We start from the raw sequence: 17,844 nt of genomic DNA on the forward strand, positions 1-17,844 counted from the left end.
TGACCAATTGTTTAAGTCCGAGGTTGGCTAGGTTGTCCAGGAGGGTGGCGGTGTTGCGGTCGTTGCTCTTTTCAAGGTGGAAGTTGAGGTCTCCCAGAAGGATGTAGTCTTTGGAGGGGAGCGCGTGTGGGGTGATGAAGTCCGTGATGTCTTCACTGAATTTTGCGCGGGGTCCTGGTGGTCTGTAGAGGAGGGTGCCTCTGAGTGTGGTCTTGGGGTCAATGTGGATCTGGAAGTGAAGGTGTTCGGAGTTGGCGAGGTTGACGTCAGAGCTGGTTGAGATGCGGATTGATTTCTTATGGACGATAGCGATTCCACCTCCTGTATGGTCAGTGCGGTCCTTGTGTGTGATCTTATAGCCATCAGGTATGGCAATGGCGATGTCAGGGGCGGAGGAAGCGTTCATCCATGTTTCCGTTAGGAAGGCGACGTCAGGGGAGATGGTGTCTAGTAGGTTCCAAAGGTCAATGGCGTGCCTGTGGACCGAGCGGGTGTTGAGAAGGATGCATTGTAGGTGGTTGGGGTCGGGAGTCAGTGTTGTGGTCGCAGCGGAGGTGTTGTTGGTGCCGATGAGTCTGCAGGAGAGGCAGGAGAACGGGCCATGGGTGCGTCCAGGAGCGGCTTGGACGCAGTTGGGGGCGCGACCGGGGTTAAGGGCTAGGAGGGTGGCAGCATCGTAGGTAATGCGGGAGGGATGGGCAGCGCGAGGGGCAGGGGGTCTGGCGCTGGGCGCGGTCCAGGCGCGGACGGGCGTAGACGGGCTTACCTTTGGCGCACCTTCGGCGAGGCCATAGCGCGTGGACGCTGCGCGTGGGTGCATCTGTCCATAAATGGATAGTGGGGGGGGCGGAGCGTGGGAGGGTCAGCTTGGGAGGCGGGAGCGGGGAGGAGACACTGGGGCAGGTAAACAAACAACAACAGCAAAATGGCGGTGGGGTAGCGCGATTTCAGCAGTCCCCGCGCTAAAGTTGCCAGATATCAGGAGCACTGATCAGAACAACAATATAAATTATAGCGCAGGAAAAACGCTATAAGTTAAAAGTTAACTACTATTCTTGACAGAAAGTAAAACGAAAAACGATACCAGGCGCTATACAGGAGCGCTATGCAGGGGAGAAGGCAGGCGCTGTGCAGCAGTGCACTCTGTGAAAGAAAGTAAAACGAAAAAACGATACCAAGCGCTATACAGGAGCGCTATGCAGGGGAGAGCGCAGGAAAAACGCTATAAGTTAAAAGTTAACTACTATTCTTGACAGAAAGTAAAACGAAAAACGATACCAGGCGCTATACAGGAGCGCTATGCAGGGGAGAAGGCAGGCGCTGTGCAGCAGTGCACTCTCTGTGAAAGAAAGTAAAACGAAAAAACGATACCAAGCGCTATACAGGAGCGCTATGCAGGGGAGAAGGCAGGCGCTGTGCAGCAGAACACTCTCTGTGGGGTAGGGCTCGAGAAGGAGCGAGTGGGAGCGACCTCTGAGAGCGAGAGTCAGACGGTCACAGGGCAGAGGGGGACGGGGTCTGCAGGTCGATACTAGTGTGTGGGAGGGTCAGCTTGGGAGGCGGGAGGTAGCTACAGCAAGTGATAGTATCCAACAATGTTTCTTTGGGGGCTTTTTGGAGGGTGGGGCTCTGGAGTACTGCCCAGTTTTCCCATGATTTAAAACCATTCTCTGTTCATGGCCTCTCTATTCTGAGATGACCTCTTCAGAATCAGTTCCCCAAACAGAAGGCTGAAAATGAGAGGGTGTCTCCCACACACTACGGAAAAAAAGAAACCAAAAAATCCTCCATTCAAGCTTCGGGCAAGAAAGGCTGACAGCGCACCCTTACTTATGACATTGGCAGCACCAAGAGATGTGGAAGTGCACCCAGTTTATGTGGCTACCTCATGCTTGCCCCACACAAGCTTACACTCACTCATATTAACAAATGTTCTTTTCCATGCACACATCCTGGCAGCAGTCAATAGCCTCACATGGAAGCAGACTGATAAAAGCGCATATTGCCTTCCTTCTGTTGCCAAACATTCCAATACTTTTTTTAAATATAGAATAGTTGTCAATTAGTCAGGGGAAAAGGGAATGGGATGAGTAGAGACCATTCCTGGTTTTCAATTGGGCTTTCTTCCTCGCCTGTCTACATCCTGGCTGTATCCTGTATTCCTTCACTCTCCCATCTCTTCAGCAGAACATTTTTGATATAAATATGATATACCAATATGGTAAACCAATTCTATATAATAACACTAAAATATACAAGTTATTGAATAATCAGATACTTTCAGATATTTCCTTGGAACTGGTTGCTGAGTGAGAAATATACCACATGACCTGGAGACATATGCCCCTCTACTGAATATTAATGTAACTGCACAGAGTTTGTAGAAAGAATTTTCAAAAGTACAATCTAGAATTTTGGAACTGTTCAAAGTCAGGTTTCACCAGTATGATTCATGTGAGTTCTTCAGAAGCAAGTTCACATGATGAACCAACGCTCGCATAATTCACTCCCTTTTATTGCAAAAGCCTTGCCATGGGAGGCTTGCTTTCATTCCGAAAACGCTTACTGCATAGGTGCTGAGAATCGAGACAAACCCTTTCTTATAAGAGGGTCCATTTACTTAGGGGACGCCTGGTGCCCCACAGGGATCTCCGGAGGGGAGTGTGCCCAGTAGTCACATAGTCATCATAGGTCCCCACTCAGCCCAAGATCTATTCACTTCGTCCAGAGCTGGACTGTCTTTTAAGAAAGGTTATTAATGTAGTGACCGGTGTACGTGTGTGGCATGGTATGAAAGATTAAATAAATAACCAGCCACCAATTCCCAAAAGGTGTTTTGGGACATACTGATCCTGACGAAAGCCACTGGATTGGGGTACATGAGATACACTTAAGGCCCAAAGAGTGATAGTAACTCCAATTAGCTAATTGTTCGCAGTTTTTAACCTTGTCAGATGGACCCATAAATAAATACAGGTTTAGGCACCGCCTAGACATTTTTAAAGGTTGCCTCATATAGATCCTACAACCTTTTTCCTTAAAAAAGGGTTCTCTTGTTAGGAAAGAGGGAGAAGCATGCCCCCCTCTCTCAGAGGGTCGGGAAGAACTTTATGATAAAGCATGTCACTGGATAACATTCAGTGAGTAAGAGTTCCTTTAACCCCTCCCATGCTCATGACGAGCTCAGCTCATCACAGCCGTTAGAACGCTCGCACGTGGGGATAATTCCCCTGCTGGGCTGAACGTTCTATGAAAACGGGCCTGACCATGACGAGCTGAGCTCATCATGAGCACACGAGAACCGTGGCTCATGACGAGCTGAGCTCGTCATGAGCACCAGGGCGCTGTGCGCGCCCCCGCCCCCCAGCACAGCAGGCGAATATGCCCCGCAGTGAAGGGGTTAAAAAAAAGATCTTTGCCCTTTTTTCAGTGGGCCCACCCTAGATGACTCGAGGTTGATGTCTTTTGATTGTAATGCTGTAATCAGGATGGTGAGTCTCTTGATTTTTACAGTGATACAAATGCTACATTAAGAAATACTTTGTAAATACAGAGTTTATTGTTTAGCTTTTCAAATCAACATTTATCCTTTTTCTAAGCACTCTCAATTTTGGCAAAAAATTGAACCAAGCCATAAAGATAAACAGTGGTTTTCCCAGCAAAGTCAATTGTGGAAGCAATTATTATTATACAGTTCTAAGGATTCAAGAGTTGCCAACTAATCCTCCATTTTCTAGAAGAAAAGATGCACCAGAAGAAAAGTCACCACAATTTAAAAACTATAGTGAAGGCGATTTAACCGAGTGTAAGCAGGCAATAAAGACATTATTCCATTAATGCATTTTCTATTCCAATTAAAATCTAACATTTTGGCTAGGATGCCATAAGGGGTGTAAGGGCGCTTTACGAATGCACATTATATTATGTTCTATGCTGATGATGTATCCCCTTTTGGCTTAGCTGTTATTTTAGCTGTGACTGCTAAAGGTTTAAATGCATTAGACATACTGCAACCTCTGTATTTGTACCTCAGTCTAAAGCTGAAGATGGTTAAATGGGAATGATACCTAGCCAGGACCAGTGCTTCTTTAACTCCTTAGTGCAGAGGTTTCGCCCCTTTCAATAATGAGCCTTCTTTTTAATGTTTGGGGCACTTCGAGCTTAATCCATCGTACATAATTTCCACAAAGTTTTTAGATATAAAGAAGGAGGTGGATTTCCCAGGTGAGAACAAAATAAAAACCACAATCTGGTGTTTTGTTTGGGAAGAGTGTTGTGCAGGAAAGTGAGGATTTGTTATGAAAATTGGATCAATAAAAAGTTTGCTGTGATAAAAATCACCTTCTTATCAGCTTTCAGGAACAAGCAGAGTTGTAAAACAAAGGGGCATATTATCAAGGCGGGCGATAAGAGATTATTGCCACTTTAGCGGCTGTTTTCGGCCGCTAAGCGGCGATAATTCTATTGGCCTATTAGCAAAATGATGCTAACAGCAGTTAGCGACAGCCTGTAGGCGATAGCAAGCAGTTTGGGGCCCGCTTTGCAGGTTAGCGATATGTATCGCTAATGACATGCAAAGTGGGCATACCCAACCTGTTAGCGACTGAAAGCAATCGCTATCGCCTATTATCAACACAGGCGTGGCGTTAGAAACGCCTGCTCAGGCCAGTTCTTACTCTGAATATCCACCTCCCAATGGATATACAGGCTAAGTCCCTGTTAGGGATAATGCCTGAATATCGCTGGATTTACAGCGATATTCACGCATTTCGCTGCTATCACCGGAAATTTTAGCGCTTCAGAGATAAACGTTGCTAATAGCACGTTATCTCTGCAATAAAATTCGGCGATGCTCGGCGATAAAAAAAAAATTGATAAGCCTATTTAGCGATAAATATCGCTAGTTGTTGATAATGTGCCCCAAAGTTTTTTTTGTGCATCATTGTATGTGGTAGTTGATTTTGTCTATTTTTTTGGTTTCTACATACTTGTAGCTTGTGGTGGAAACAGGTGTGAAACCCACTGCTGAATCCACAAAGCTATACTTGATGAAATTTCAAATCCATCAAGAGATCATTTGTGTAGGTCACTCATGGTTTTCCCAAAGAAACTAATTGTTAAAATAAAAAACAATAATAACAATAGGAAGGAAAAAGTAGAAATGGGAGTTAGTTTTCATGTTTTTTTTGCACCAATGGTTGATTTAAAAAAATATATATATATGTTATGTTGTTCAGACTTTTTTGGTCGCAGTGATACATGGGGGCCTATTTACAAGCCCTTTGCGCCGCCAGTGTGTCACTTTTAACAAGGGAAAAAGTGGCTTACCGATGGCGCAAGGGGCTTGTAAATAAGTCCCATGGTGTTTAGTGATTGTCCAAAAACATGTGATACCTAAAGCGAACAACTGAACTATAGTTTATAATGATATGTAATTGTTTACCGACGATGCACCAGTTCATACAGTAAAATAACATTAATGAAAAATGGGAATAATGAAAGCATACTCTTCTGTGAAATGTGCCAAAGATACTGAGTTTACAAGCGGAACTCCTAATTAGGGCTACCTATCCTTTCATATGATTCAGTGGGCATTTTGCAAAATTTGTTCTTTATTGCTTACACTTTAAATCCAAAAATGGAGAGGAATTCAATTGATGATAGCAAATGTTCTAATATAATGAATTCCCACACTTCTGTCAATACAAATGGAACCCCACTTGTGTGGCTGGTTGTATCAATCATCTCAACACAAAAAGCCACAAAAATGCAACATGTAGGCATCAAGTATTCACCATGAAAATTGGCCAATTTTTTTAGATATGGGTAGCTGTGATATTTGGGACTTCCACCAAAAGAAACCTTACTAAACCTTGGTTAGACTCCAATTAACAAGAGCAGAACCAGAATTTCCATGTGAATATGGGTATCAAAAGTGTAAAACTTGGGACAAGTGTTCACATGGAACTCATTCTGTAAGACAGAAATAAAATACAAGAAATCCTGAATAGACTCAATATAGTAACAAATCAGTAATGTTTCTACAGAAGGTGAATTCTGTTACGGTTTAACCATCAATTAAAAAACAGCCAGTATTTAGAATAAATTTGATTTAGCCGAACCGAAGTATATAATTTAATCAATCCCAGATACTGAGTCACACAACAAATGTTATGTTATGTTATGGTAAATCGTTTTATATAGCGCACAGCTGCCTCAGGGAAGATCCTAGCATCCTTGCGCTAGTAGCAGTGTCAAAATAGAGATACAGGATTAGGCCACGGGAAAGAGAAAGGTCTTAACAGCCATACGGAAAGACATTAAGCTGGCCAGACGGCGAATCTGCGCAGGCAGGGAATTCCACAATTTAGCCGCCAGACAGCAAAAAGATCGTCCACCCGCTCGAAGACGCTTCACTCTGGGAACCATAGCAAGATGTTGCCAAGCTGATTGTAGTTGACGCATAGGTACATAGGGTACCAGTTATTTGGACAGAATCTAAGGAGAGGAGAATTTTAAGATTTTAAAAGTCAGGCACAGGGTTTTTAATTCGATCCTTTTAGTGAGGTGAAGTAGTGTGGCTCACTGGTTAGAGGCGGCAGACCCGAGAGCAGAGGACGGCCCGGGACCAGGGTTCGATTCCCGGCGCGGCAGGTTTCTGGACCAGGGTCAGCGGACTCGATAATTCTCTCGCCTCGGTGCCCACTCTGATCAGCGATCACACTCGACAACTCTGGGCATTAGCTTGCCTCATCTTCACTAACGGCCCCACCAGACCGCCGGGGATGCCTGGTCTCACCCTGGAGATACCCATTAAGGGACCATCTCTCAGGGAAGCCAGGAAGGGTTTCGCAGCGGTCGAAGCGCCTTGGGACCCTACGGGTAAGTAGTGCGCTATATAAATGCCAATACATTTACATTTACATACAGTCAAAGGCAACCAATGAAGATGGAGAATCGCCCCCGTTGCGGATCAAGTTCTAGGAAGCCTCAGCAGGACACGAGCTGCTGCGTTCTGCACAGGCTGCAGATGAGTAATTTCTGCCTTATTAGCCCCTAACAGGAGCAAATTGGCGTAGTCCAATCTGGACTGGATGGCCGCCTGTACTATCGTCTGGTGGGTAGAAGGATCAAAAAACCCCAACAAGGGTCTCAAACCTCGAAGTAGGACAAAGCAGGTTCCCGCTAATTTCTTGGTATGCTCCTGATAGCTGAGAGTTGCATCTAGCCAGACCCAAGATTTTTTACTGCCAGCTTAGGGGTAGGCGCACAGCCCAGGGTCGTAGGCCACCATTGCTCGCACCAGTCAAGAGAGTGGTGAAAAGGTATTGATTAAGGACCCCAAGAGCTAAGAACCAAAAACATCAAATAAGAAAAAGTGAGATTGTGAATAAACATACATGGTATATTGGTTGTTGCTGTTTTAAGGACAGCCAAAATGCATTGCAAATATTTTCAAACAAAGTGGGATCAATCCCATTGTTAATTCACACAGGAATAAGGTCTGTCTTTATTGGTGTTCAGGGCATTTCGACCCTTTATCAGATATCAAGATCTCATCAGGACATAAATAAGCCTAGGGAGCTAAGGAGATTAAGGTACTACTGATTTGGGACTCAGATTATTCATAAAGTGAAGTGTACAAAAGATGGTACATACTGGTGGTTGGTGGGTTGGTCTAGTGCTAGCAATTAGGCTACTAGACACCCAATGCTGGTGTTCGGTGGGGACATGGATATCAATCTTGCTGCGCTGTACTCTGTGGGGAATAAGCGTAGAGCATTAGGAGGTAGTTATTGGGAATTAAACAGTGAATGACCTGAGGTCTGGACTTCACTTACCCATTGATGTAGAGTAGAAGCCACAATGGGCAGACTCTCAGATAGTGGATGTCTGCAGGATATGTTGTCAGCCTGACATGCTGATCCCTGTATAATTGAGAGGAACATTAAAACTTATGTTCAAATGCCCCAAAGCGATTGTGAAGGCACCTTCTTATTGTAATTCAGGGAATTAGTCCTGTCTCACCCATTGTTGGGAATAGTGGTGTCCTGCAGGGGTGGCCTCTCAATCAAGGGGTGTCTGCCTGGAGAAGCAGTTCCCGAGCTGACAGCGGGAAGCTAAGGACGCAGCAGGGAAGCCGCATGGTGTCCTTACTAAACCTTGCCATTTCTAAAAACTAAACACCCAGGAGAAATTACAGGTTGTGTGACTTGCATGGCTCCCATGATGTTTCCTTAACTAGAATGAGCAGGCACTTTGGCTAAAATTACACATCTTCTTCACATTTCTGCGGCGAGGGAAAGTCGTGGAATCTGAGGGGATCCGTGTAATTCTTACCATTCAGAGTTCCCACTCTTTTCACGATAAAAACAGTACCTCATTGTGTGGCCGAGCCTATAAGGCATGAAGCAAAAGGCTACAAAACACAATGTGGAGAACTAAAATTTTCGTGCACAAAAAGATGATGGACGGAATGCTGAACATTGTCAAACATTCACCCCCAATCACAGATCTGGGTTAAGTCCATAATTCTTTGCTCACCATGACACCCCAGTTTGGACCCAACCATATGCAAATCGTCTTGACCCTGCTCCCCATGGAACAGTCCAGCCCAAACTGCTAGCCAGATTCTCCCTGGACAGAAACACAAGCATCCTAGAACCGGTTTTGGGGTCTCAACGCTCATCAGTCAGGTTGCTTGAATCCAGTGGCATAGTAAGCACGGGACCGACGTCTGGGCATACCCTTCCCACTTGGGGTGGTTATAACAACACAAAAATGATAGATGGAATGCAAAACATGTTCACCATGACAATTAACACATTTTGAGGATTTAGGCAGCTGCGGTATTTAGGGCATGGTCGACCACACATAAAGAAACTTACTAAAGTTAGACATTTCTGAAAACTAGACACCCAAGATAGGCCAGCTCATGTGACATGGGGAGCCACCAAATTCCCACTATCCAACATTCCCAAACTTTTCCCTTAAAAGTGGTAGCAGCACTTTCACTCAGAACTTTGTTCTGGGGAAAATTAGAAGAAGCAATATTTGCTAGACAGAATGCTTTCAATTGAAGTTTCAGAAACGTTAGCTTAAATTGCAATCAGAACCAAAACTACAGAAACCCAAAGCTTGCATAAATGGCAAGCGCATTTTCAAGAAATAACTTTTTACTATTGAAGCAACAGAAGGAGGGATGTGTTCATCAAAATCAATGCAACTAAGTCAAGTATCAATTTAAAAAGTGAGTCCTCTCCTAGAGGCACTTCCAACTTGTAAGTTAATTGTGAAAGTTTCACTATATTTCTAACTTAAACATTATAAATTCCCCACAGGGCTTTCCAAAGCTTCCTTGCTTGGTAATAAATGTATGCGTGATTTTCCATGTCAATACAGGTAGAAGGTATTCACGCCATCACTATGACCAGCCGATGAATAGAAAATCAACATCTATACGTAAAAAACATAGAGCGTATAACTTAGCATTTATTGTGGCATCTACATTTGAATTCTATGGACGGTAAGACAGCCAGCCAGCGTGACTGCACCAAATTTAGTTGACATTGAATGAGAAGATACCTCGTTAGAACCCATTTTCCACAACAAATTAAGAAATTCAGTAGCTTTTGTCTGATGGAAGGGACCTTTTTGATACAACAGGTGTGTTTCCCCCACACAACTAAGAATCAAGGCTAGTCCCCACTTATTATTCATGGGAACCCTACTTGAATCTAAGGAAGGTAGACCCACCATGGAAGACCACGTCACTTTGAATTTGAAATCTATCTTTCCGAAAAGGAACCATGAAACTTTGGATATGACCAAGTGACTGATGAAAAGAGGTAGTGTGACTCCTGATTGCCTGGATAATAGGTACAGTCAGCAAAGGGTGATTACCAGCAGACTTATTAAGGTAGCCTTTGCCGTGTTTACATGTTGATAAGCAGCTTACCAAACGAATCTAATGAAATGGTCAAACTGTAGATTACAGATGGTAACATACAAAGATAATGTCAAAAAGAACAATAAAAGAGCACATACGCAATACACTATGGACAGAACTGTTAAGAAACTTCTGCCAATTCTAACCACTGTAGTCAGTTGCTCTGATGTTTCATTAAAATACATTGGAGATCCTGTGACAGCAACTGACTTAGCCTCACTGTCTGACTATCCTTTTGGGGATGGCAACTCATTGACTTGTAGGACAACGTGCCAAGACGTTTCGTTAGTTCATTCTGAAACCCAGCTGTAAATTGGGTTCTCCTGCCTACTATTATAATTGCCAGAGAACCGTGTGATCCAATATAAGGGTCAGACGTACTTAAGCCAATGCATTAGCCGTAGCTAGTTTCTTCAAGGGAACAAAATGTCCCTTCTTAGCAAAGCAATCGATGATAAGCAGTAATTTTAACCAACAAGATAAAACTTATTGATGTAGGAATCCATTGTTATTTAGGTGTTGAGAGAGACTGCAAATACCTTGAAGGTTTTTTGTTCAGTCCTGGCTTGAACACAAATACTGCATTCTTGCACACATATTTCATGTGACTGCTACATCTGAGGCCACCAAAAATAAATATTGACTACATTTTTAACTTTTCTTTTTTAAAGATATACTGCAACTACTATATCATGACACAATTTAAGAGCTGTCGGGGCAAATACAGATTCTGATCTGGTTCTTGTATTCACTGATACAAATTAATTTCATTCTGAGTTTGTTCTTACCAAAGCTGTGAAATCTGTTAGTTTTTTATTTTTCCATGCTTGTAGCCAAGACATAGGACCTGGCAGCATGGGTTAAATTACTTTAGAGTGTTTAAATACATTTTCTGCTTTGCCATGCTGGTGTGGACTTTGAAAACTGCAAGCGCTCATTGTTAGTCCAGGTAGTAATTTGTTGCATACCACTTCCAAATAATGCCTCTAGTGTGCAAACCCCCTTTGATGGCCAAGAGTTGTTGGTCATGAATGCTATAATTACGTTCTGTGCCTGAGTGAAGTCTGAAGTAATAGGCAAATGGATGGATGCAAGCAACAGTTTTTGGACATCTTTCAGATACTACAGTCTTTATTGCAATGAAGAGGCATCAGTCTTGCCACTATCTCATCAAGATTACATGACGATGGAGTTATAGTAAATGTTGTCTCTAAGCAGGCAAATACATATTCTTGCTCAGCCCTCATTTAAACTGAATATTTTTGGGGGATTACTGGGATTACTAATTGTGGAAAAGTCTTCATAGAATATTCTTTTAAAAATTGAAAAATGTATCTAAAGATTGACCATTTTTAGATTAGGTAAATTGATGCTATTCCCGTATGGCTTTCACATTAGTGTCACCAATACTAATGTCTTCAGCATGACCAGGAAATCTAGGAAGCTAATCTGTTGTGGTTTGAACACCTATTTCTCAACTTTACCATGTAGGGGATGTTGTATTAGCTGGTCAAGTAATTCTGTGAGAACTAGGTGATGCTGCCATACATTTACCCCAAAACTAAATTATCACCTGGATAAATAATGTCACAAGGTTTCAACAGTTCACAAGAGGTGCCATTACCAAAATGTTGGAGCACTGCACACACCTCTATTCATTTGAAGGACATGGATAGATAATTAAAATGGTCCCACCAGATGCTAAATGCAGGTTTCAATCATCTCCTCCCTTATTTATACCAAATTATAAGCTCCTCAGGGAGCCAGTTTAGAAAGCACACCAGTGTTCCAAATTTGGTTGAGCATGACTGAATGATAGGGAAGAAATACCATATGCAGATGCTACTCATCTTGAATATTTGGGTGAGGGGCAGGGGCAGAAGTCAGAAAATGTTTATTTGCGTGGTTAATTAAAACCATTGCAACATAGGTATCAAAAATTCTTAAAACATCCTTGTAAAACACTTAAAATAGGTCACAAAATAGAAAATTCAGTATGAAGAACCTCAGCAAAGCTGGATAGAGGGCTTTCCTTTTTTCACTATCAGTAGTCCTGGACTCTATGTTAGGAAGCTATAGTCCTGTTCAGCCAGTCACTGTGATTGCCCCATGGGCTCTGCTTGCATAACGATGTAGCACTAGTGCAAGACATTCATGTTCAGTAAGATGACCTTCAGTGTCCCTCTGTTGATCGGCCTACTTCTGAAGTATTCTCTGCCAGTTTTGGCATTTTCTGTTCGGCCACTCTCAAGAATTTCACAAATCTGCAGTTTAGTTGCGTATTTGATGGATTCAAACAGGCAAGCACCGCTTGCCTTCTGGTACCAATCCCTCTCTGCTTAAATTGGTCTTTGAGAAGCGATTGACGGGCTTGTTGCAAGCCTTCACATAAGCAGATTACGTGAAGGATGTCACCATTGCTGGAGTTACATAGCCTGCAGGTCTCATTGCCATCCTTCCTCAGCCATGGTGGTAAGTGCCATGGGCATGGCAGAATCCCTAGTCTGTACTTTAAAAAGCTAATTTGTATGGCTCTGGAGTACCCCTGGTTAAAGTATGTTTGTGGCATTAGTGATTTGTAGGAGTTTAGAGTCATCCATGCATGTGATCTTTTTGAAAATAAGACCTTGACCTCTAGTAAGAAAAGTGATTTGACATTTTTCCAGACTATTTTTTTGAAGTTGCTATGCCCAAGCTGTTTGTCCCAGATCTCGGAGAATTTGGTGACCTCCAAAGCTGATTGGAAGTACTTTCTTGCCTCTGAAGCGTCTCTGCTTTGTATATCACTCCAGAACAGAGTGTTTAGTGTATTTGTGGTAGTGCTTCGTAATTTGTGGCAGCAAATGATGTGCGCTCTTTGCCTGGCTAGATCTTGTTTCTGCAGGCCGAACTCCAGTCTTACTTGAGCTGAAGATGTATAAGTCGGGAGCGAGAACATTGTTCTATAGGCCTTCACCTGTATGTTGTCCAGATCCTTGGAGTCCCTTCCCCTCATCGCCTCGCTGCCATAAGTGATCGAGGGCAGCAGTTTTGCCTTGATTACCTTCAGAAGCGGGGTAATGGTCGGAACCATCAGTTTGGTTGCCAGATTTTTTATCGTCAAGGCAATCAGTGCGCCTCTCCTTCTTGCTTTTGGTGCGTGAAAGAGCCTTCTTTATCAAATATGACTCCCAGGTATTTATACTCGTGAGCTGGGTCAATTTTTGTGTCAACGAGCAGCCAGCACTTGCATTGTTTTTTGTTGGCGTTTATAGACATTGTACGTGACTTGCTAAGATTAATTTTTACATTGTTTTCCTTGGCGTAGTTCTGCATTTCAGTAAGAAGACCTTTAAGGCAGATATAAGTGTGACTGAGTAGCACAACGTCGTCTGCATACAGAAGGTTGCTCAAGGTTTTTCCGTGTAACCTTGGGGAGTGAGAATTACAGGCATCGAGCGCTTTCGATAGATCCGCCATGAAAAGATTAATCAAGGTTGGTGCAGGCACGCACCCTTGTTTCAAGCCTTTAGTAGTTGGTACTTTTGAGGACAGGTGAGTGCCACTTCCTAATTTCACCTGCACCCAGGTGTCCGTGTGGAGGAGCATTAGCATATTTAGAATTGGCTGTGGTAGGCCCCATTGCGCTAGTTTCCCTCAAAGTCTGCCTCTCTCTATGTTATCAAATGCGGCGCTGAAGTCAATATAGCACAATATAGCACAGATGTAAGGGAATCTTGGATGTTTTTGCTGCATCGATAATTACTGACATGGCAAGAATATTTGTTGATGTTCCAGTTGTTTTTCTAAAGCCTGTCTGATTCAGCGGAATCATCCGATTTGACTCAGCCCAAAGTGTAAGCTCCTCTAATATAGTGCCGGCAAAGTATTTCGCCTCGTTGTCAATAAGGGCTACTAAGTGATAGTTGTTTGGTACAGCCTTATCTCCCTTTTTATGGATTGGGACAATTGTCTAACACTGCCATGATTCTGGAATTTGTTTGATAATCTAATTTCCCAAAATAGTGGTTGCATGATGTCGGACCACTCTTTGTTCTTTGCTTTGTACAGGGCAGGTGGTATGCCGTTTGTGCCCGGGGCGCCTTCTTTTCTGCCTTTCGCTATCTGTTTTTTGATTAAGTCTGACTGCTGGCGCCTCACTGTCTCTGAGTGGGTGATGTTGGTGCCTGGGACGGCCTGTCCCCTTGACTCTGGCGTGCCCGTTTTCCCAATTCTCTCTGGGCTCTTCCTAATCCCCATGTGAGCTCCTGGGTGCTCTGTGTCATCGTTGAAGCGTTGAAGGCTGTAGAGATAGTTTGTCCAGGTCTCTTCAGAGATATGGGATCCAATTTCTTTGAGCTGCGGGCGCATGATGCCATTTACTGTTTCCCAGAAACGGGTGCTGTTGTTGCTATTGATGTCGTGTAGGAGTTTGGCCCATGCTTAATTATCGCCCTCTCTTTTGGTGATCCATTTAAATCGTTTAAGCGCTGCTCTTGTTGTTTCAGTATTACTCGTAGGCTGGGGTTTTTAGGAGCTTTTCTCAGTTTGCGTAGAGTCGTGTTTGCTGATCTTTTGAGGTTTCTTAGTTGAGCTCTCTGATCTTTGTTTAGATTGTGTTTGCTGCCCTCTGTGCAAAAGTTGGCTTTTGGGGGGTAGTTGACTGCAAGCTTCTGTAACAGTGTTGCTGTGTGCTGAGCCCAGTAGGTGATATGCCCGACTGCAGTGGATGCTTGGGCATCGAAGAGTTAAAAAGCAGTTTCGGCTTGATGGTTCGAATTAATGATCGTGCATTTGATCCTCTTTCGGTTCAAGAGCTAAATCGGCCCCGGTGTTGTGTCAGGCCTGATCGGGATTGGTGTGTTTGATCTTATGTGACATTCCTGGGAGCGATGATCGCTATCGCCCTTGTCGTCCATTCTGAACCCCGAGATGGGAGGAAACATAGCAAGGCTTGCAAACGTATAATCCAGTATGGAGCTTGTTTTTGTGGAGTAGAAGGAGTTGACTGGAGGGAATCTGCCGGAAACTAAATTATCAACTGGATAAATAATGTCACAGGGTTTCAACAGGTCACAAGAGGTGCCATTACCAAAATGTTGGAGCACTGCACACACATTTATTCATTTGAAGTACAAGGATAGATAATTAAAATGGTCCCACCAGGTGCTAAATACCGTTTTTCACTCACTCCTCCCTTATTCATACCAAATTATAAGCTCCTCGGGGAACCAGTTTAGAAAGCACACCAGTGTTCTAAATTTGGTTGAGCATGACTGAATGATAGGGAAGGAATACCCTATGCAGATGCTACTCATCTTGAGTATTTGGGTGAGGGGCAGGGGCTACAGCCAGTAATGTTCAGTGTGATATAAACTGTCCTCTAGTATCACCATTGTTTCCACTGAACACGTTTTTAGGATTCTTCATTCACTTCTGGTAATTCAATAGTCATTTTTCTCCCAAGTATTAAGTGTAAGCCACATCCGACCTTGAGTTGCCTCAAACAATTAAATCAGACATGCATACTCAGGTGAAAAAGCACTCAAAAGGTACTCAGAAGAATAGCTGATCAGAAGTCCAGTCTAATCAATCGAGGAATTGTGCAGTTGCAGCCAGGTCATACCTATATCCACCTTCTTTGATAGCTGCTACATGGACCATTAGGACTAGGCACGCTGCACCATACCATCATGAATCTGTGATTCGAGGTCTCATATTTCATTTGATGACCTACAGTGTTATGGGTGTTAAAGTCATGATTTGCTATAATTGAATTAATTGGACTGACTCATCTGGTAACAAATATTTAAAAAATAAAGCCAATTGCTGAGGAGGATTCATGGTGTTCTGACAACATGGAGACTGTTGTAAACCATGAGATATAGTATTTCCATCTAGTAAACAGGTAGAGAAGGCCAACTCAACCACAGGGGTCTAGTGCTTTTACCAATTTCCTGTCTGCCTATAGAGTGCTCAATTTACTTTAAATATGATCCTGCATTTTTCTACCCCATGGCTCGATTACTAGTACGACTCTGTCGCTGATTTTTAGGCTCACATGCAGATACCTACAGTGATAACTGAGCAAACACATCTATAAAGTTATGTTTTCAGTAAGAGGAACTTGATTCTTTTATTGCTTATGTAGTGCTATAAAACTGCCCTGAGATATACAATATTCATATAATGTGAAAACTGAGGAAAGAAAAACTTAGTCCTATACACGGAAGGATATTGATCAAAGTTTTCCAACACATATACTTTGTTCTCCTCGCACAGTGTTCCACATTTGTGTGGCTCCTTACTGTCCGCTCTAAACTCTTTCAACAAAAATCTATTAATATTAATGTAAAATGTTTGTTGGTGCAGAATGAAAGGCTATGATGAATTCTACAATCCAATGCAGTTCTGTAAAAGGACAGGAATAAAGTGAAAGAAGCTCAAATCCAGCTTGGAAAGAACTAAGAGTAGGAGAATATGCAAGGATAATAAAATAATTTTTTTAAACCAAGCAAATGCCTCATGCAGATCCGCTACCTAAATTATTGTATCATTACAATAATTAATGGGCTTCATAGGAAAACAAAATTGGTGTACATGATTTAGATGTGTTTTGATATTTGATAGGATTTATATATGCAATATTTTAAATTGAGTTTGTAACATGGTATAGTATTTCATACTTCAAGAGGTGCTTGGAAAGAACTAACATTTGGAGAACATGTAGGAATAATAAAAAAAACAGGAAATTGCAAGAATGCAGGTACACTATCCTAAATTATTGTATCATTCCATCAATAAAAAGACTTCATAGAAAAACAGAATTGATATACAATTATATATTATCTGTTGTTAAACTTGATGTCTCATGATACAGTTTATATGTGTAATTTGTAAAATTGATGTGAGATTTGCAACAAGCTATAGTATTTTATGCTTCAAGAAGTGCTCTAAATGAACAATGAACTCTCTCTGTTTCAGGTCCCACTTTTTCAGGTGGACAACAAGAAGGAAGACTGCTCTTCAAATGGAGCCTGTTCAGTGTATGCATAATCAAGTTGGCACTACTGAATGATCCTTCACTGTCCAAAGAAAACTGGAACTGTATGCCAAAGAATTTGCCCTCCACTTTTCAGCAGTGTTGACAAGCTATGCATAGTTTATCTACAAGTCTTGTGTACCGTTCATAATTTATTTAAAAAATGAACTATTGCACAGCCAGAATTCATGGCAATTGAAAAGCACTGGCCAACCGAGAGGTGTGGGTATCAAAATTGTTTAAAAAAAAAACCAACAGCCATGATTTGTGGCATTTTATGTATTTTGTTTTAAATAGTTAATGTCTTGCATAAGTGTTAAACTATGCTATGAAGGGGGTATGCCCTATTACTCCACCCGCATCTGGGCAAAGAAACAATAGGAAAGTAACAGTGATGCAGCGGCATAAATCGAAATGAAAGTAACTTCCGGATGAAAAATTGAATGAATCCCTCTCAAGGATTTAAATGATTGTCTAATTACCTTTTTACTACTAAAAAAACAATTCTCAGTAGTAGTCCAAAATGAAGGCAGTCGAGGTGGAATTATCACCTTCCCAAATCATGAAGATGTCATCTATATAGCAACACCAATACCTGTTACATGTCTTGAAAGGGTCGGTGTCGCCATACATCCAATGTGTTTCAAATTGATTCATGACAAGGTTGGCTATTTCTAGGGCTATCTTTGCTATTGTACGGATTGCTATTATTAATCATTGTTTGGAATTTTTTTCCCGCATCTGTATTATAAAATAAGGGTAACAAGAAATGTTCAGATACATGTATTGTTTTTGTTGTTGATGTTTGTATATATAATTTGAGTGTATACATAATTATTTGTGTTGTCCTACTTAGAAAAAGTATATAATGGAA

General features: G+C 42.3%; 1 protein-coding gene across 2 annotated transcripts in view; it reads left to right on the forward strand.

The window, feature by feature from the left end:
* Window positions 1-17,252, forward strand: part of SLC2A12 (solute carrier family 2 member 12) — a 418,153-nt gene extending 400,901 nt beyond the window's left edge. For both annotated transcript variants that reach the window (XM_086927426.1, XM_086927425.1), the window contains one exon: window positions 16,913-17,252. In XM_086927426.1, the coding sequence (XP_086783552.1) occupies window positions 16,913-17,006 (94 nt within the window). In that variant the 3' untranslated portion in view covers window positions 17,007-17,252. The remainder of the gene's footprint in view (window positions 1-16,912) is intronic.
* Window positions 17,253-17,844: the final 592 nt, after the last annotated feature.

The sequence above is a fragment of the Lissotriton vulgaris genome, chromosome 6 (assembly GCF_964263255.1).
Source record: "Lissotriton vulgaris chromosome 6, aLisVul1.2, whole genome shotgun sequence".
Classification (NCBI taxonomy): domain Eukaryota; kingdom Metazoa; phylum Chordata; class Amphibia; order Caudata; family Salamandridae; genus Lissotriton; species Lissotriton vulgaris.